Source organism: Fistularia commersonii, chromosome 35 (assembly GCF_037954325.1).
Source record: "Fistularia commersonii isolate RoL2024-O1a breed Wild chromosome 35, RoL_Fcom_v1.0, whole genome shotgun sequence".
NCBI classification, from domain to species: domain Eukaryota; kingdom Metazoa; phylum Chordata; class Actinopteri; order Syngnathiformes; family Fistulariidae; genus Fistularia; species Fistularia commersonii.
The window spans coordinates 2,045,674-2,066,455 of NC_141318.1; the positions used below are offsets into that span (position 1 = coordinate 2,045,674).

The following is a 20,782-nucleotide window of genomic DNA, read 5'->3' on the forward strand; positions in this document are numbered from 1 at the left end:
AAACACTTGACACAAGGCAGAGGAAGAAATGAGGGGATCACAACAACAGGCAAATGCTGCAAGATCATGTACATAAAAGCAGGCCAGAGAGGAAAAAATAGAATTACTGTAAATTAGGGGGAGAAAAAAAAGAATAACTAAATCCCAGAATCCACTGCATTGATTCTTATCTCCCGTTCAACGTGCATGTTCTTCTCCAAAACAACTCAGAACGTCAAGAGTTGGAAACACATCTCACTCTGAGCAGGTTGATGTCATTTTTTTAATTTTAATGAAAGTGTGAGTTTCATGTTTGCAACACTGATCCCTGCAAATGCATATTGCTGCTGCTTTTGGCGCGAGAGGCCGGGTCTAAACTGGACCGGTCGCTTGTCAGCCACGGCGCAACATTTGGAAACATCCAGGCACTCACACCTTCCGACAAGTTGCATCTTCACTTAACCAACTGATTTTTGACCGTTGCGGACGTGCGAAGAACGTGGACGCTCCACACGGGAAGTTACAAATCAGAATAAAAGTGAGAACCCGCTTTCGCCGTGGTTGCCAGCGCTAACCACTGCGCCATCATCTCTAGAATATAATCAATCAGCTATGGCACACAGTAATGATTACTTCTGGCGTGACGGACCAACCTCGTCTTTAAAGAGCGAGTGCACAAGTGGAACGGGAAGCTGGGTTTACTTTAAGTATGGTTTTGTCACACCGGTTTACTTCATGGATGTACTGAACTTGCTTATTGCTCCTGCGCATGTATGACGTACTGTTTTCAATTGCTTGAAAAATGGGCTTACAGAGGTGAGTTGTTACCATATGAATGTAGAGCGTGGAAAAAAAATCCCTTCACGACATCATCTAAGGAGGAGTGATGCCGCTCTGAAGAAAACTGGACCGCCCAAGGTTCAGCCCGCTTACGATTCTGACACTATCATTAATTGCGCATTTACCCAAAACATGGGATCCTCAAAACAAAGGATACAGTCGCGTGATCAGGCTAGGAGGCAGAGAGCTGAGACTACGTTTAAATTAACTGCTTAATTGCAAATTCTGTGCATGTCACCACAAATGCCTACTGGCGAGGCACTTATAGGCCCCTGTCAAAGGAATTACAGTACATCACACATATCACACAAACACACAGTCTTACTCTCACAATGAATGCACAGCAATTGCCCTTCTGCTATAGTTTGTATTTATTGCCGTACTACATCCCATAATTGAACCCATTCCTCAAGTGCAAAACCGGTTCAGGTCTCGCAGTATTTGTCACGAACGAGGATCGACAGCGAAGTAACAGCATACTTAAAGGAAGAGAGGCGGCAATTTTTCCTGCACTGAATATGTAATGGAAGAGGTATAGGGACTGTATTAAATTTTTATTGGTGACATGACGACAACCTTACATAAGCATGGCCTCGTTTTCTTCAACACAGAATTAAAAAAAAAAAAAAAAAAAACTGACGGGAATAAGGGCAAAGTCTATTTGATCTTATATGCAGCCTATCTTGACATAGCAATATGCATTTCTACTCCGCTTTTTTGTACTCTCAAAAGGGAAATAGGGGAAAAAAAAAAAAAAGAAAATCTGCTTCAAGTTCTAGCAGTCCTTGTATGCTCAAAGAGCAGCCTCAGTTTGGTTTGCAAGTGCAACACAATGTATCTCATTCACACTCCATAGACAACAGATTATAGATATCCCAGCATCAAGGGCACGCTGCTCCCTGGTGACAGTCTGCTGCTCGCTCTTTCTTCAGTCAATACTACCTTCACATGCACCACTTACTGTATGAGGCGGCGGGTGTATTAATTAATGTGCGTCTTGCCAGAGGGCGGCGTGCACGTTAAAAAGTGGGGAATCAGAGCGTAAATTGTCATGGCGCCAGGAGTGGCAGAGCCAGCTGTGCAGGGGAAGTTCCTCAAAAGGTCCTTTCTGAGCCGTCCGCCGACCGTGGATCTACTAGCGATGCTTCCATTTGATTTACGTTTTTGGATTATTTATCACGAAAAGACCTCTGAGCTACTGTAACTCTCCACTGCCTGCATTCTAAGTACATGAAGACATAATTAGGAGCCTTGGAGAACGGCTGGTGCTTCAGAGTTCAGCTCCATTTTGCATGTCAGGGATTTTTGAACTTCTAATTGAATTTCATGGCTGCAGTGTGAAAGAATCCCACGGTAAATGTAATTAATAAAAATAAAACACCGAGCTCTGCCCGCCTGCAAAGGAAGTTTGTATTCTCTGTACTTTGCTAATTTTGTGAGTTGTTGAGTCAAAAATCTCTCGTCGATGTAAGGAACAGGACTGCAAAGCAGATATAGAGAAGACTCAGCTGTTTTGTGTACATCATGTCCACCAGGAGGTTAGAGGGTAAACACAATGTCAAGGGCGAATCCATGAAGTGGAACCTGACAAATACCAGCACTGGACTCCTGGATAAAACGCTGGCACTGATTTCAAAGTAATACCAGCAAAAACGCTTTCCAGTTTCTCATGTTTGGGACATGTTTGGGACACATCAGGATAAATGGCTGTAGTGAACACATTACAGGTCCAGTCTTTGGTTTTAACTCACCTCCAGCAAACGGGTTATTGGCAAACAAATAAAGGTGAAAAATCATCGCACTGACAGGTGACAACTTGCTTTTCATGAGCCATCAGCCTGACTAGGCTAACTTAATTCCTACAGGGTGCTGATATTTTGAATTTATCCCAAATAAATGTCAACACTTTATTATTGGATACTCAAATTCAGTACTAAAATAACCTGAGCCCCAAAGAGAAGAAGTACTTGTTATAGTGGGCCAATTTGGTACTAATCTCAACACGATACTGAGGAACAATTCAAACATCTGGAAAAAAACAACCAACCAACCAAAACGTGTCATTAGACACCTCCGTTCGATTTCAACTGAAAATGAAAATAAGATACGGTCTGAACGTCAAATTCCAACATCGGACAATCACCAAAGAAATGCTGAACGCCGAAACATGAAACTGAAGGGTTTCACTCGATGAGAAAGGCCTCAATATTCCCTTTGGCAGCTGTCAGTTATCTATATAAAACACAGTGTGACAACAAACATAAAATAAATGAATTACATATACTTAACAGAAAATGACGACTTGTCACGTTTCTATGCTGGCACACACTGATAATGTGTCTAACTGGCTAGGATGACAAATTTGAGTGACACTCGAGTCAGGCTCCGCTGCGAAACACCGAGCGTGAGAACACAATAGAAGTTCCCCTTTAAGGTCTAGATGTTATTAGGTGTGAGGGGTGTGTACATCTACTTTGCATTCAACAAAGGCACAAGGTCGAATCACTCATTGAAATGTAGAGCGGACTTAAACGGTAGACAAATGGGCCGCTGCCTCTGCTGCTTAACTCAGCGCGGGGGGAAGTTAAGTGTGTTTAAGGATCGATTTCGGGATGCCGATATTAAACACAACATGCGGGGGCATACGCAGTGCATTAAATTCCAAACTACTTGCAAGGTGTCGGGGTCTTTGTGTCTCCAGTACTGCCTTTTTAGAGTTTTCGATCTTTATTTGGGTTCAGTCCAAAGAGAGCGATTATTGGTAGAGACGATATCATGATAGACATTTTTTTTTTTTTTTTTTTAAAAGATCTCCTTGTGTCAGCACGGCACAGATACAGTGTGTGTCCCCAGTTCAATAAGGATTGGATTACCACCACAGACGATGCCACTTACTCCACAGACATCTTGCTTCCTTTTAATCTGACCCATTGCCAGTTTATTGGCATCATTTTATTAGGTTTTGAATTAACTAAAGTGAATTTGCTCAGGAGAAAACTAATGGCAAACATTGTATCCTGTTTCTTTTGCTCTCGAAGAACTGGAAGGCAACGGCCGGGAATAACTCAAACGACCAGCCAAGGAACCGAAAATCCTAAAACACAAAGGTTGTGTTCTAGCCACTGACAAAGTATCTCACAGTGAATTATCTGCTCAATCGTCGTCACTTCCCGTCCTTGGACTTTGTGACGCCTGGCGTAACTCTGATGGCAGGAGCCACTGTAAAGACCCAACATAGTCCTTTAGACATGTTAATGTAGGAAGGTAGCACTGGGGGGGGCTACGGCTCCAAGTATTTGGGACAGACAGCTCTATAGAGGTAAGTGTGAGGGCGTGCACCATAACTGGTGTGTGTTTGGGAGCGAGGTGAAACAAATGGCTGAACGGGGCGACAGAGGAATGTGGCTGTAGCCTCGGTGAAAAATTAAAGAGCGTTAGAGCCAAGTTTAGAGAAGCTATGAAGGAAGGCGGGGGGACAAAAAGAAGTCACTTGCAATGTGAATGTTGACAAAGTCCCAAAGCAATGTGTTTCCTCTCCATGCTTGAGCGTCTCCCTAGTACAGTTATGTTTGTTGCCATCTGACACCAGGAAGCTGTTTTCACAGTTGCCGATGAAGGTGTGAGGTTTCTCCGTGCAGACTGAAAAGAAAAACTATCTGAATACAAGCACCATTTTTTTTGGCGTCACAGAGCCTGTGGCGTATTAAACTTACAGCCAAAAGAGGTAAAGAAACCTTCAAGTGTTTAAAAAAAAAAAAAAAAAAAAGAAGAAACCTTCATGTGTTCATATTCGATTCGCTGGAAAACAATAAGTAATATTTCAAAGTAATTCAGTAGTGGCACATCTAATATTCGTGTTTGTGTAAGATTTTGAAATTTATTTTTACTGCTTGGACTATTTTTTCAGGGAAGCGTAGGAATGAGAGAAACCCCTTTTTACATTAATCAATCAATACTTATTATCGATGTCAAATAAAGACGAGATAAACGGGTGAATAAAAAGTTGTGGTGCCGGACTGAGTTAGCGGCGTTAACAACTTCCACACCCGACTCAACCGCCCCGCTGGATCGGGTCTCCGTCCGCCCCCCTCCTCCCGGGGAGCCCCGCAAGTTTCCCCCGGCGCGGCGCTGCACCTGCCGCGGCCGCTTCCGGAGCTAACATGGCCGCCGGCGACCGAGCGAACCCTCGGGGAGCGAAGTGTAGGTTGACGGAGTGTGTTTCTATGGAAGTAAACGGGGGGGGAGGAGGTTTCTATGGCAGTCTCGGGTCGCGGACGAGACAGCCGCTCCGAGGCGGTTGAGAAGTTGGAACGGAGTCCCCAGCATCCCCCACCCCGCCCCGCCGCGTCCCTTCCCCGGTTGCCCCCGGCTCCCCTCCCCGGTCCCTCCGGCACACCTGCCCCAACTTCTAACTCTCCAACCCGGAGCCTCCTCCTCACTTTTAACGAGCGGGAGGGCAGCTAGCTTAAAAACAGCAACCTCAGTTAACGGCTAACAGCCTTAAAAAAAAAACAAAAAAACTTCTGTTCTTTATCGGTGAAACAGATTTAAGATTTTTTTTTTTTTTAAAGAAAAAATCTACCGCTTTCCGTCGCGGGTGGACTCACCTGCGAGGTAACACAGGAGGGGGAACAACGCGACCCTGCCCCGGCGTCCGGGGCAACTCCGGCGGGGAGGAGGTAACATTTCTCACGGCACCGGGCGGCGAGGAGAGAGCGGCGGCTGTCTGCCAATTCCGACGGAGTGATCCGAGCGACAGAGCCTCCTCAGCAACAACTCCGAACTGCATGCGGACCGTACCATTATTGCGGGTGTGCCGGGAGCTCACCTGATTATGGAAGTGAACGGTCATTTGTCTCGGGGTTCACGCCGGTTCCCCCCGGAGGAACGATCCATTAGTATTCGCATTACGTCACCCCTGTTGAGAATCCTAAGATCGGTTGGATCGCTTTATTCTTGCGAGGCATTCCCGCACCGGTGCGTGGCTGTGCGGGGATTCGCGGCCCCCCGCGTTTGCGATTACAGCTGCGGGAACTTCGTAGCAGCCCCCCCCCCACCCCCAAGCTCCGTTTTGTGTGTTAATTTGGAAGTTAACTGGAAATCAATCATTTATGCATCGGGGAGCATACGGATTCAGAGCGGGTCTCTGGAAATTAACTTTTATTTCAGTTAATTTTTGAATTAGATCTGATGTTAAAGACTTCATCTATAAGTTCTTTGCACACACATAAATCTTCAGACTTCATTAATAGGTTGACTTGAGCTCTTAAACGGCCCATTTTTTTATAACATTAATAAAATGCTCTCAGAGTGATCACTAAATTAGGTTTTTATCCTTTTTTTATTTGGGATCATCGTGACTTACTGTGCATGTCGTTGGCTATAGATGACTTTTCAACTCGTGAGAATTTAAAAAGTGCAGAGCACAACTTATTATAGCTGTAACAGATACAAGATGTGGGTCCTAAATCAATATTCTGAATCGTAAAAAAAATGGCAAACTGAGATGAGTAGCCAGAAATGATTAATAAATCAGTAAAAATCATCGGGAAATGATCCGAAAATGAAAAAGTAACCAGACCTCATAGTGAGAAGGGTAAATAACGATCAGAAAATCAGCATGAAGTCATTGGAAAATCAGAAATTGGCAGATATTAAACATGATAATAATTCAACAAGTAATGACTAAGAGGTGAGCAGTTTGCAATGAGATATATTTTATGAGTCAGAAAAAGGTTTTGGTTTTCCAAGTGTATCTCATGCCCACACACACACACACACACACACACACACACACACACACACGCACACACACACACACAGGCGTTTCTTCATGGCTACGTCTCTGCAGCGCCCCCTAAAGGATTACCAAAAAACTGGGGGGGGCTTTGAATCCTCACAATTTTTGTGGGGGTTGATATTTTTGTGCAAAGGCCAAACGCGTCATATCATCACCAACCGGCCTCCTGTTATTGATCTTGCACGTTGCGATCAGTCAGTCAGACGCTGCCACGTCAGTCTTGACGTCCAAAAAAAGTTGCCGTCCTGCAGTTTTCGGCTTGTCCGGGAGTTTATTTCGGCGTCGAGCCGTGGGTGCGGCGGGGTGGAGCGGGTGCCGCTAACCAGGTCAATGCTTTAATTTGAATCTGCGTGCCGTCCTCCGCCGAGCCACGAGGGATACAATTACTCACCAGTAATTGCTCCGCTCTCTCCCATCCCCTCCCCCCTTATTGGGTTCTATTATTCCTCCCCTGTACATTGTTGTTTTCCATTTTCTATTCTGTTTCATCGCTTTCGAATTCGGATTTTCATTCCTCTCTGACGGCCTCGCCGAAGCGCGCAGATGAAAAAAAAAAAAAAACGGCAGCATTTTTCCGGGGCGGGAACCTCTCCTGATTGAATCCCGACGTTCGTGCGTGTGTTCGTGCACGTTCACACCCCTCAACTTATCATTTTAAGTGTGTGTGTGTGTGTGACAAACACAAGTGACCTCCGGACGTGACCTTGATTTGCCTTTGGGAAGATCTCAGAAAGCGAACACGGCGACGGCTTGATGCACGAAACTGATGTTCTTCACGACACGCGATGTGGAAATAGAGTTCAAAAAAGGCGTACTTTGCTTCCGGCGTGAGTTATTTATCTATTCATTTTTCGATAAAAGACGATCGCTAATTCACTCAGTGGGATCCGGGTCGCTTCGATCGGGCTGTTAGAAAAGTCCGCGATGTGATGAAAAGGTTTCGTGGACGCCGGGAGGTGAGAAGATGGATAAGGGTCCAGAAGGAAAAGATGTGATTTTTCAAAAAAGAAAATGAAACCACCCCGTGTTTAACCAAAGATCATCCGAACAAAGACGTGAAGGACCTCCTGTTTACGAGAACCTTTCTTCTCCCCGTCCACCCCCCTCCCTCTAAAGCCATCCTCTCCGTCTCCAGGTACTTTCCCTCCCAGGAATGTTTTTCAATCCCTTCAAGGGCTCTCCCGCCGAGGCCGGAGCGAGGACGGAGAGGGCCCCGGGACTACGGCGGAGTAAAGATCGGTTAAATTAGTCCCCCCACCACCACCGCCGCCGCCGCCGCCACCCCATCTCCCACCCCGGCGCTGCTTTCATCCAGCACCTCTCCCCCTGTTTACCCACACAAATTGGGCTCTTGCTGCTTTCTATCCCCGTCCCTTTCTCAGACACAAGTGTCCATCTAGACTGTGAGAAAGGCTGGGGGATGGAATGGGGTGGAGGTGGAGGTGGAGGTGGTGTTGGGGGTTTCAATTGCACCACAACAACTGAACATCTCCATTCTTCACAATGGAAGTTTCTGCAGGTGCCACATATTTTGGTGCAACAGCGACACCTAGTGGTCAAATGGGCGAACTGCTACCAATCGCATTAGAAACTCAAGGAGTTATTTATTTCTATTTCATTATTTTGCATTCATCTTATTCATTTATTTCCACTTCATTTAATTGTTCTAGATCAATTAATTCATTTTTGGTTTGGTCTGGCAGAACTTTCAGGTGAAGTGTTTTTGCGAATTGTGTTTTGTTTTTCTCACGCTACAAATTTTCATTCATAATTTGAGATGCTAATTTACGCACGGCCTTCAAGTAAGAAAAGGAATTAAAAGTAAACAACGTCAAATAATTACATGAGAGGAAAAGAAACAAGACAATCGGTGCTGGAAAAAAAAAGGACTCGTACACTTTTTGAATAGAATATATTTCAAAGAATTTCACAAACTTCCTCAGATATGGAACCGTGACTCTTTCTTTATTTGGCTTTATCTGGACAGAATGCTGAGGCTGAACCAGATCGCCGTGACGGGACAATGGACTCCACACATAATGTGGAGTCCAACAATTTCCTTTCAGTAAACATTAAAAAAGATCAGTCACGACAGTCTGACGCAGAACTGTGATTCATCTATTGATTTTTGTTATTTTTCATGATTTAAAAAAAAAAAAAAAAAAAAATCATAAAAAAATCAGGATTGGAGCTTAGGGCTGCATACCATTTGCCATCTTCAGCAAATAAAGAAAAAACTGTATTCATTTATTAGATTACAAGGACACTGAGTGATAAAAATGACAGGACAAAGTGAGAGCCCTAAATTGTGTTCATGTAAATACACCCAGTTTATATTGAAATATGCTGCTCAAAAAAATAAAAGGGACACTTAAACAACACAGCGTAACTCAAAATCAAAACTGTCCACTTAGGAAGCAACACTGATTCATTTGGACTCATTTTAAAGACGTTACATAAACGTTGGATCGGCCTGTTGTGTGTTTTTCACTTTCATTTTAAAATCCAGACCTCCATGAGTTCATACATTTGATTTCCATCGATTACTTGCGTGTGATTTTGTTGTCAGCACATTCAACGATGTAAAGAACAAAGTATTTAATCAGAATATTTCATTCATTATTTCATTGATTCACATCTTTCCTACCTGAGGCTATCAGACTTTTTAATTCCTCTTCCTTCAGCCGAAGGGAATATTCAAACGTTTGTACTTTTTAAGACCTTAAAACATTAAAACCTTAACCTTAACCATGACACTTTATATTTTATTATATTTCTTATTCACCCTCCTTCCTACTATTATCTATCATTGTTATGTTTTGGTTGAAACTCTGGCACAACAATTTCCCTCGGGATAAATAAAGTTGTTCTTATCTTATCTTATCTTATCTTATCTTATCTTATCTTATTCTTATCTAGGATGTGTTATTTTACATTACATTTGGCCGACGCTTTTATCCAAAACGACTTACAAAAGAGGACATAAGGACTGCAAATAACACTTGCAAATACAAGATGCACAGGAAATATACAGAACAGTAAGCTGGGCTTAGTTTTTTTTTTTTTTGGACAAAGACATACACACACACACACACACACATTTTAGTGTTCCCTTTATTTCTTTGAGCGGTGTATTTTTTCTGAGGAAAACACTTTTGACGGGAAACCTTAAATTTCTTATTCTTCCTCCTTTCTACTATTACCTATTACTGTTATGTTTTTTACTTGAAACTCTGGCACAACAATTTCCTTCGGGATAAATAAAGTTGTTCTCATCTCATCTCATCATCTCAAACCGTCACTTCACCGCCGCGTTGGCGTCCGTCCGTCCGTCCGTCCGGTCGCCCCGAAACTCAGCGCGAGTTGACTTTTGAAGACCCGTCTTAAGGTTTGGTCTCGGAGGCCGTAGATCAGGGGGCTCAGGCACTTGGGGAGGATGATGAGCGAGACGAAGAGCACGTACTGCAGGCTGAGGCCCGGCGTTGGGCGCCGCCGCCACTCGGCCTTGGACCTGATCATGTCGAACAGCGTGGAGGTGAGACACAGGCACAGCTGGACCAGGTGCAGCAGAACCGTCTCCCGGGCCTTCCGGGCGTTGCGGCCCCTCGCCACCGACCGGACGGCGAGCGCCACGGCCACGTAGGTGCAGAGGATGATCACGCTGATGAGCGCGAAGTAAGCCACGGTGAAGGCCTCGTGGATGACGGAGTAGATGCTCAGCTGGAAGACGGTGTGCCTGGTGCAGAAGGTGGAGAGCGTGAAGCCGGTGTTCTCCAAGCCGACGAACAGACCCACCTGCGTGAAGGTGTCGACGGACGCCATCGTCCAAACCGCCGCGACGGCCGCGCCCGTGCTCCGCATCGTCACCACGTGGCCGTGGCGGAGCGGGAAGCAGATAGCGACGTACCTCTCCAGAGACATCACCGCCAGGTTGAGCGGCGAGATCTTCACCATCATGCTGGCGAGGAGCACGGCGGTCATGCAGGCGTAGCTGACCATTCGCACCGCGGCCGCGGCGAAGACGTACAGCAACAGCGCCAAGAGGAGCTGGACGGAGTCCATGAGGAGGAGGTGGGCGAAGAGGACGTAGCGCGACGATTCCAGCAGCAGGGGCTTCCGGAGCAAGGTGAGGAGCATGAGCACGTTGATGCCGAGGAAGAGGAGGCACGGCAGCGTGGAGAGCAGGGCCTTGATCGGGGTCGGGAAAGACGGCGGCGGGATTCCCTCCGCCGTTTCGTTCGCCGCCTCCTGCCACATCTGGAAGAGCCGTCATCCACATGGAGAAAGGAGACGTTCACGAAGACACTTATAAGAATAAGAACAACTTTATTAATCCCGAAGGAAATTGCTGTGCCAGAGTTACAGAAAATGTAACAGTAATAAATAATAAAAGAAAGGCAGAATTAGAAATAAAAATAAACTATAAACTATAAAGTGTCTCAGTGAAACTATAAAGTGTCTTAGTAAGCAGTGATAAAACTATAAGTGTCTTAGTAACAAGTGAGGTAAGGAGTGCACAATAGTATGATAGAAGGGAAAATAGTTTATAGTTTTGTCACTTTTATCACTTGTTTACTAAGACACTTTATAGTTTCACTGAGACACTTTATAGTTTATAGTTTATTTTTATTTCTAATTCTACCTTTTTCTTTTTATTATTTATTACTGTTATATTTTCTGTAACTCTGGCACAACAATTTCCTTTGGGATTAATAAAGTTGTTCTTATCTCATCTTATCTTATCTTAGAAAACTAGAATTTCCGCCGGAAGAGGCTACGAGGTGGAATCGGCAAAAGAACGACACGGTTTGAGGCTCCTTCGGATTATAATAATGGAAGAATTCTTCATGAAATGAAAGAAAAGAAAGAAAAGTGCTCGGAAATGAACGCGTCGAATTAATTCCTCTTCCTTCAGACGAAGGGAATATTCAAATCTTTGTACTTTTTAAGACCTTAAAACACTAAAACCTTGACACTTTATATTTTATTGTATTTCTTATTCTCCCTCCTTCCAACTATTATCTATTATTGTTATGTTACGCTTGAAACTCTGGCACAACAATTTCCTGCGGGATAAATAACATTGTTCTTATCTTATCTTATCTAAAACAGCTAAAATACACTGCTCAAAAAAATAAAGGGAACACTTAAAAAACACATCCTAGATCTAAATGAATGAAATATTCTTATGAAATACTTTGCTCTTTACACAGTTGAATGTGCTGACAACAAAATCACACAAAAATGATCGATGGAAATCAATTGTATCAACCCATGGAGGTCTGGATTAGGAATCACACTCCAAATTAAAGTGTAAAAACAAACTCCAGGCTTATCCAACTTTGATGTAATGTCCTTAAAACAAGTCCAAATGAATCTGTGTTGCTTCCTGAGTGGACACTATGATTTCACACAAGTGGGATTGACTTGGAGTTACACTGTGTTGCTCAAGTGTTCTCTTTATTTTTTTGAGCAGTATATCTTCAACCATCAAGACGAGGAGGATCAAATTAAAAGACAGCCCTCTTCCCGTAAGCATAAACAAAGAGATAATAAAGAAAATAAATGTGAATACCGAGGCAAAACATCATTTCTTGACTTTCAAACACATATTTATGTGTGTATTGTCACAAATAACATCACGCGAGAAAGTAAGAGGAAAAATAGTCCCTCACGTCTCCGCTCACCACGAGGTCGCCGGGACGACGGCGAGAGATGTTTAATATTTTATTCGGGAGAAGTCGCAGCGGCGGAGAAGAACGGACGTAAAGGCCCCCGGAGAAGAAGGTCGGAGGTCATCCTCCCGTCTCGTACGATAGCCTGAAATCGAAACGACACATCGGTGTTAAATCAGTAAAATAAAATAGATCAAGAAAATAGAAATTCAAATCGAATAAATGGAAAATAAAATGAAATGAATCCTTCCACACAATCAGTCAGGAGGAAAAATACGGATAAAAATACTCATAAATACACAGTAGTAGAAGTACTTGATTATACTGCAGTAAACTGGAATCCCGTGTTTCATCTGACTGAGGGTTCGGAGGAAAAAGGCGGAAATAAATTCAACTTCGGCCCTCGTTTGATTTTCTATTTTAATCGATCCGCTTCATGACATCACCTCCCCGGGCCTGTCGACCAATCGGCGCTCCGGAAGTTTCTCAGGAGGCTTCCAAAGAGCAAACACCCCCGACGTCTGCCCAAAAACAACACTTGTGAGATTTTTAATTACAAACAAAATAAAAATGAATTTCATTTTGAGCCGATGGCCTTCCCCGACTTCTCCGTCCGATGATGCCTGACGGATCCCGGCGGTTTAATAAACACATTTTTATGAACAAGAAAAAGAAAAGGCGCGGGTTCATCACACACTTCCTGCCTGGGAAACACTAGTTTTAGATTTATTGTCATTTCTCCTCGATGGGACTAATAAAGGATCATATTCTGGTAACAAGGCATTAGTTCTATAATCACTTTGTTTTTAATTATCTATTTGTATTAATATTTTTCTTAATTGATGTAAAAGACCTGCAAAATTTCTTTATTTTCTTAGTTAGACGCTGTTGTTGCAGCACTTAGGAGATGAAAATGAATTAATGTGTCCACATCTGATTTTTAGTTTGTTTCTCCATAAAATAAAACAAACAAAAAAATGATCTTGATTTAGAATTAGGATTAATTCTAACTAGAAGTTAGAAAATGGTTCTAAAATCAAATATATATAAAATATGTTATATTATAATATGTATATCATAATATACATTTTTTGTGTAAATTGTGTTGCTTCTATTTAAAAAAAGCAAATATTTTACTGCTAATTAGCATTTTCAAGAATCCAATGGAATCTCAACAGGCCAAAAGAAAGACAAATATGAAATAAAACAAGTCAAACAAGCCAAATAAAATCTTTAAAAAAGAAAAAAAAAAAACACAAAAAGAGGAGCTACAAGTTAAAACGCTTCATCAAAAATTTTGCAGAGATGATGGAAAATCTTAGTTTAAAATATCTTAACGATGATACGGTCAATAAAAAAAAATAAAAAAAAAATGCAGGATTTATAGCACGTTAAAAATAATTTTATTCAGCTTTATAAAATGTGGAGTTTTAACACTTTTGGGGCCTGAGATGATGCAACCCCAGGACCTGGAGGACGCGGCGGCCCTCATTACGCCTCATCAATTATTCACATGTTTACGTGGCTCCGTATTTTAGACGTTTACGAGCGGCGGGTCCGTGGAGGACAATTATAAACTTCTCTCCTGAATGTGTTTTTTATTTTTGATTTTTTTCCATCCTCCGCGCGGGGAAACACGATACTTTTTGTCCGAAGACTTGGGAAAACTAAAGATGAACTTACTTCGTCCGAACAAACACGCAGACAAGGTGGGCTTTTCTGCGTCCGTCTTTTAATCGTCGTCTGGATTCAAAACTTACAAACACACACTCAAAAGTAAAACATTGAACGAGCTGACATTTCAGAGAATTAAAAAAAAAAAAATTACAATAATAATTATAATAATAATAATAATAATAATAATAATAACAACCGGGAGGTACAATAAAATTGCAACTTTTTTTTTTTTTGAAATAAAATAAGGCAAAGCTGAAAGGCAAATGATCTATGTAACAAAATAATAATAATAATAGTCGCTTTCCTTGATTTCTGGTTAGCTTGTTCATGATGTGGATGAATCTTGGATCATGTCTTCTATGGCTGCTGGCTATATTTAGACCCGGAAGCTGGAAATTAGCTGCGGAGAGATCAGTCAGAGGCGCTTTTAGTTTTACTGAGGACTATTTCATTCAGTGCAAATGTGATCTTCATTGATGACTTTAAAAGTAATACGTTACTGAACGGAGGGTTTTTTTTTTTTTTTTTACCACAGATATCCTTCCTTGAACTCCGTGAATTTGTGCCGAACCATAAACGCCGCAAGAGCATCTGCTACCTGCGGACAGGAGGGGAAACAAGAGGCGTGAGGCGGCGTCTGGCTCCGTCCATCCATCGGAAACGGACGAAAGGGCGGGTGACGCCTCGTCCCGTCGCCGCCGGATCTCCGTTCGGTTTCGGAGTTCGATAGGAAGCCTCCGGCTGAAATGCCGCTCCCTACTGTTTGAGAGGGGGTGTGCAGGGTTGCTAGCATGTTAGCATTAAAAAAAAAAAAAAAAAAAAACGCACCAAACTCATAATTCGTGATGACAATCCCCGCTTGGCCGTCACTGGCTGCAGGTGATCACGCAAAAAAGCTTTGCTATTGCTGCAAGGTGGTGATGGTACATTGTGCGATTTATTTCTGAATATTTTAATCCCTTCATACTAATTATGTCCAGCAAAAACAGAAAGTGGTCGGACAAACATGAATGGATTCACATGATGGGAGTCGGCGTCCTCCAACTGTTTTTTATTTTTGTGTGAAAATCCTGTTTTGCTGGTTTTGTTCTTTGAACGCAACAGTAAAACCTACGTCTTGAATTTGAAATATCTTTTTTTTTTTTTTTCCAATAAAGTACCTCCAACACGGTTAAGAACCACCGCCCTAAATCCCTGATCGCGTTCTGGTGACGTTACACCTCCGACAAAAAGGGGAACCCAAGTTTTCATGATTCAGAGCTTCTGGCGGTGAAGACGACTTACTTTTTCCGGTGCGTCCTCGTGGACAGCGTGGCCGCACTGAGGGAGGACCTGCATCTGGAACTTGCCTGTCGACAGCGAGAACGTCACGCGACGGCAGGAGCCACGAGACGCAGAAGATCCCGGTTGGCGGGGCTTACCTTGCATCTGCCCGATGGTCAGGTCTTTGTCCAGCCTGTCCACGCCTGCACGAGCAAACATCTGGTGAGCGTGAGAAGGAAACGCGAGTGAGGACGGACGCTCGGGGTCTGACCTGCTAGCAGGAGCAGTTTGGGCGCGGGGCAGGTGAGGAAGAGGGCGGACAGGCCCTTGAACCAGCCCTCCCAGTATTTCTCCGTCTTGGACAGCTCCACCCGCCACGTGAACACGCTCTCCTTCTTCGTCTGCACACAAAACTTCTGTTAACACACACACACACACACATTTGCGTGCTCCGCAAGCGGCGAGGACAGACGCACCTCCTGGTCGTCTTCCTTTATCCTCTTCTTGTTGGATTGTTCCTCTGCGTCTTCGTCCTCCTCCTCCTCGATGATCCCCTCGCCGATGCTGTGTGAGACGCCCGGGCTGCTGCTGGACTCCTCGCACCTGCGGAGGAGAAGCACGTGAAGCCCGCCGACCATAACCTCAACCCACGGTTGCCCGGGAAACGGGGCGGACCTACTTCTTGACCTGGCCTCCCATGGACACCCGCGCGGACTCAATATTCCGGATCTGGCCGCTCTTCACGCTGGCAGGAGAGAGGACACGGGTTCAGGCGCCTCGGCGAGACGTAACTGGATTAAAACTGAAACGGTTTACCTTTGCGCTTTTTCTTTCAAGTTCCGTACGGTTTACATTTCTTTGCACCCATATGTTCGTTATCCGGCTTCACTCGGGGCAGCAAAAGAAGAATTCGTGCGGGGAAACAAGTTTCCCGACTGGACGTGTGACAATTAACACATGGAATTTCGAATCTAAACATCCGACCATTCGGAGTGTGAATGTTTTTGGACGGTGGAACCCGGAGGAACCCCACGCAGACACTGGGGGAACACGGAGACCCCGTGCAGAAAGAACCGGGTCTCATTATTGACGCGCTCTGGTCGTCGTCTTCTCGACAGAAAACCTTGGCTGGATCTTCACCGTGACCACGGGAGTTTTACCTCCACTCGATGGCGTTTTCCAGGGACTTGAACATCTTCGGCCGACTCCTGAGGAAATTCTGCATGCTGTTCAGAGCGTCCATCGCCGTGCCTGCGGGCAGAGGGGAGCCGGTCCTTTACCGACTTGGAAATAAAACTGAAAAATGAAGCGGCGGTAAATGAAAAAAGGAACCCGACATGAGAGTGAGCTGATTGGGTCACCGGGGAGGGAATGGTTGCAGGTCTCTAGATGACACGCAAATGGTAACGTGTGTTTATTGGAAAGCGAATGAAAGCAAATGTTTTTATTTCTCTATATAACCTGTGAAACAGCGGGAGGATGCGAATGACAGGATGAATCTATTTCAGTGTATCGCAGCCTTTTTTGAGTCACGGCACATATTTTACGTTCGAAAAATCACACGCCACCAAATATAAATGACCAAAAACGTTTTTAACCAAACAGTATGAAACTGTAGTCTCAATTTTCTTGACTTCACTTCTTTTTACTTTCTTCTGACCACAACCCGTTCTTCATCTAGGTCAGAATGTTCTTCAGGCCTGTTTGAGTACTTTATCTTTTAAAATATTTATCCATGGCGAATCACTGCCGCTGTCTCACTCCAAGCATCAGTAATGACTCTGGCGTTTAACCAGCCGCAGCAGCAGGTAAAAACACAGGTTCATTCACTAGTTGTTGCCATCTAGCGGAAGAGCACTTTATTGTTTTACCTGTCACTGCTTGCTGCCCACATAGATAGACGAAGACACGTTGAATATATCATTTTTGGACCAATCAGGTGAAAATGAGCATTACTGCTCTAGATGATGCACGGATGAGCGCGTGAATGGCCGTCTTAAGAGCGAGTGAACGGTCGCTCGGGCTGCGCTCACCTTCCACCACGTCGATCACGCACAGGCCGAGCAGGGAGGGGATGTGGTTGGCGGTGGCCGTGTGGACGGCGATGGCGCCCCCCATGCTGTGGCCGATGATCATGATGGGCGGCGGGTTCTCGCCGTAAAGCGCCTCCACCACCTTGCCGATGTCCCTGTCGAGGGGAAGCGTCGGAGGAGCTCGTCAGCCGGGTGAGAAATCGGCGGAAAGATTGCGAATGAAGTCACGGCGGCTGACTTCGGCCACTTACTTGGCCATGGTGTCCGCCGAGAGGTCGTCGGGGTTCTTCACTTTGGTGTCACCTGGAGACGACAGACGGCAGTGCTTGTGGGTGTGTGCGTGTGTGTCGCTCAGACAGCGCGGTGGCCAAGCCACTTCAGGAGAACAATTTCACGGCTGGTTAAGTTTTTTTGTGGCCGGAGCTGCTGCTGCTCGACCAGAGGAGTCTGATGAGGGGCTTTTTGTCACTTAAGCACCACCAGAAAAGAGAAAAGGGGACCTCTCTCTCCTTGAATCTCACCGTTTGTCTCATATTTATCCATGTTATTAAGCACATTATAGCCTTTGGAAAGAGATTAAACAGGCTGTGAAGAGCATCAAGATTTGGATATTTTATAGGAAAACCAAAAGGTGCCATACAATATTGCCAAAAAAATTAAATTGAAGCACGAAAATAACCTTGAAGAAACACTGAGTTTAATATACGGCAGCATATCTTTTTACTGCGCTGATGCCCCAGATCAGGTTAGGCAGCAAGTTCGGCTATGCAGTGTGTGTGTGTGTACGTTTGTGTATGTCTTTGTCAAAAAAAAAAAAACCTCACTAACCCAAGCTTACTGTTCTGTATATTTCCTGTGCATCGTGTATTTGCAAGTGTATTTGCAGTCCCTATGTCCTCTATTGTAAGTCGCTTTGGATATAAGCGTCTGCCAAATGCAATGTAATGTAATGTAACATATTAAAGTCGACGGGGGCAAGATTTTTTGTCTTGAGCGCAACTGTGTTATCATGTGACTCCATGTATCATTTACCATGAGCCCGGAGGTCCATGGCCACCACCCTGCAGTTGATCCTGCTGCAAATGACGGCCTGGAAACACAAGCACAGAGAGACATTGCACGGGCCGTCGCAGCGCTAACGTTGCTAAAGAGGCGATGGGCTCGGCCCTTTTTTTACTGCTCACTGTGAAGACGGCCCAGGACAGCGCCGAGTGACCTCCTCCGTGGAGCAGCAGCAGCACAGGGCCGTGGGAGCCGCTGCAGTAAATTCTGAAGACGTTCCGGTCGGTTAAAGAAAAAGCAAAGGAGGGGTAACAATATAAAACGTGTGCGGTTGGTTCTGAATGCTTCTATAAACGCCGGAGGCCAGAATCAAAGGATATATCTTTGCCGTTTTCGTTCTCCACCTCCACGTCTTCGATGGTCTCGAAGTACTGACTCCAGGGCAGCGGGGTGAAATCTCTCTTCCGGCCAGGCCTGCCAGAGGATCAGAAGCAAGCACAGAATGAACAAGTGTGCCGGCATGAGCTGGCATTGCGGCAGAGGTTACAAAGAGACATGAGCATCCTCGCACACGTGGGTGGAAGGAGGGGAGACGAGGACTGATATTTGAGCTGCAAGGGGAAAAAAAAAATGAAAGGGATCACACAGGGGAGAGGTTAAATGCTAATTTGCGTGTGCGCCGCCGACTGAAATTGTCTTTGTGTGATCGCCTCAGTGACGATCACAGACGCAGGCGCACACACACACCTTTGAATTGTTGCTCAGTGCCGGGGCTAAAAACACAGCGGTGTTTACCTGCCGATCGCTCGAAACATCTGAAAAGCCGGGGGGGAGGCTATCAATACTAAATGGCGCTGTTTAAATAACATTATATCCTCTTTTTTATGCGTTTACATGGTAAGGGGGATCTGCGGTGATACGCCTGGCCTCCTTTTGGACCCGGACAGCGTTTAGTGAATGTTGTTATAAAGCAGAATGAATACATTCACATAACCACAACATTATGCAAATCATTTTGCACGTACTTAATTATAATTACTGTATGGAAAGGATGCATTTTTATAGACTTAAGTCTATTCCTAGGCTCTGTTTGAGCACATGTGGCTTTTGGTAGAGCTCTTTTTTGCTGGAAAAGTGATTCCAGAATTGTGTTTTCGAGAATCACTGCTGAACTCTGAGCCTTGAGGAGGAATAAATCACTGTCACCAGTGAAAACTGACTCTAGGGAAACAGTTAAAGTGTAACTTTCACTTAAGGAGCAGGAAGAAATGTACTATTAATAATAATTATAATGACAATAATGATATATGAAAGGGGGGTTAGGTATCGGCTCGATATTTATCTATTTGGAAAATAAAATGCGTATGATACAGATGCTAGCTAGGGGATAAGAGCGCCGGCGGACCAAAGTCAGCGGCTAGCCGGCTAACGCTGCGGCTGGAGAGGGTATTTACCGGGATACGGTGAGGAGAAAATACAAATATAAATCACTTTGAGGCAATTAATAAGGGCCAGGGAGCCGTTGGCGTGGCCGGCGGGCTCACCCCATCTTCATCTTGGAGCCGGACTGGAAGCCACCTGCCATCGGAGGTCTGGAGGCTAACAGGTTGAGATGCAGCTGCTTCTCCATGTCGTGACGGCGAGCCTCGGGGGAGGGCGGGGACCGCGGGCCTGGCCGGAACGCTTCACACTCGGACCTCCCCTCTCTCTCTCTCTCCCTCTCCCTCTCCCTGCCAACGGATGAACCTCGACACCGGCGCTAGGGCTAGTCAAACATGGGGTAAATCTTCGCTTACAAGCTAACGTGCTAGCTCGCTCGCTAGCTAGCTTGCTAGCTAGCAACCTGTGAGTCCCGCTATTAGTGCTGTGGTTATTTTGGGTCCGGCTTCTTCTTCTTCTACTGTCATTTCAGGGGTGGTTTTTGGTTATGCTGCCCCCTAGCGGCCATGCCGTTAATTACACAAACAATTCCAACAAGCGGTCAAAACAATACTTATTTAAGATGTATATGTTTTTAAAATAGTAGCTGTAAAAAAAAAAGTTTTGAATTAATTGTGAATCTAGCTAAGCTTTCCTTGTTGAGGAATCTGGGAACATGTCTTCGTGATAACCGAGGGATTTATTGTTTTCTTTATGATTTTGTGCAGAATAACTATACAAGCCGTAGGTATATTGCCAAAAAAAATGAAAAATTTATGTTTTTTTACACACAGGATACAGTCAACTCTCTGAGGTAACAACATTGGTTGTTTAATGATTGTTTGGTCTGTGAGAACTTGTGATTGTTATACAATATACACGATTGTTGTTTTCATTGTTAAAATCCGTTAACTTGCTTGAATGACACAACTAAAGATGCTCATTTTTTAATGAGCAGTCGTCATAATTTTTGACTTTTTTCTAGTGGATTGTAATAGATTGTAACATCTGTGTGGATCACTGAAAAAGTTACAAACAGCCTTGGTCATATTGGCTGATTTACTTTGAGGGGGTCTCATTAAACTAATAGTGTC

The 20,782-nt window shown here is 44.4% G+C and overlaps 3 protein-coding genes across 5 annotated transcripts in view; all 3 read right to left on the bottom strand.

The window, feature by feature from the left end:
* The window catches only part of nectin3b (nectin cell adhesion molecule 3b), a 30,425-nt gene extending 24,861 nt beyond the window's left edge, over positions 1-5,564 (bottom strand). For all 3 annotated transcript variants that reach the window (XM_086142659.1, XM_086142658.1, XM_086142657.1), the window contains exon 1: positions 5,427-5,564. In XM_086142659.1, the coding sequence (XP_085998785.1) occupies positions 5,427-5,505 (79 nt within the window). In that variant the 5' untranslated portion in view covers positions 5,506-5,564. The remainder of the gene's footprint in view (positions 1-5,426) is intronic.
* A 4,219-nt stretch (positions 5,565-9,783) lies between these two features.
* On the bottom strand, positions 9,784-10,876 carry LOC147213737 (odorant receptor 131-2-like). Its single transcript, XM_086142184.1, has one exon. The coding sequence runs from the start codon at positions 10,874-10,876 to the stop codon at positions 9,923-9,925; it is 954 nt and encodes a 317-aa protein (XP_085998310.1). The 3' UTR covers positions 9,784-9,922.
* A 3,133-nt stretch (positions 10,877-14,009) lies between these two features.
* Positions 14,010-20,161, bottom strand: ppme1 (protein phosphatase methylesterase 1). The gene is made up of 14 exons (XM_086142180.1): positions 19,814-20,161; positions 18,650-18,743; positions 18,452-18,544; positions 18,300-18,357; positions 17,519-17,570; positions 17,268-17,422; positions 16,395-16,485; positions 15,914-15,979; positions 15,711-15,837; positions 15,506-15,635; positions 15,393-15,437; positions 15,256-15,320; positions 14,502-14,569; positions 14,010-14,371 (listed from the first exon to the last, which is right to left on the bottom strand). Exons 1-14 carry the CDS (start codon positions 19,897-19,899, stop codon positions 14,368-14,370), a joined length of 1,134 nt encoding a protein of 377 aa, XP_085998306.1. The 5' UTR covers positions 19,900-20,161; the 3' UTR covers positions 14,010-14,367.
* Positions 20,162-20,782: the final 621 nt, after the last annotated feature.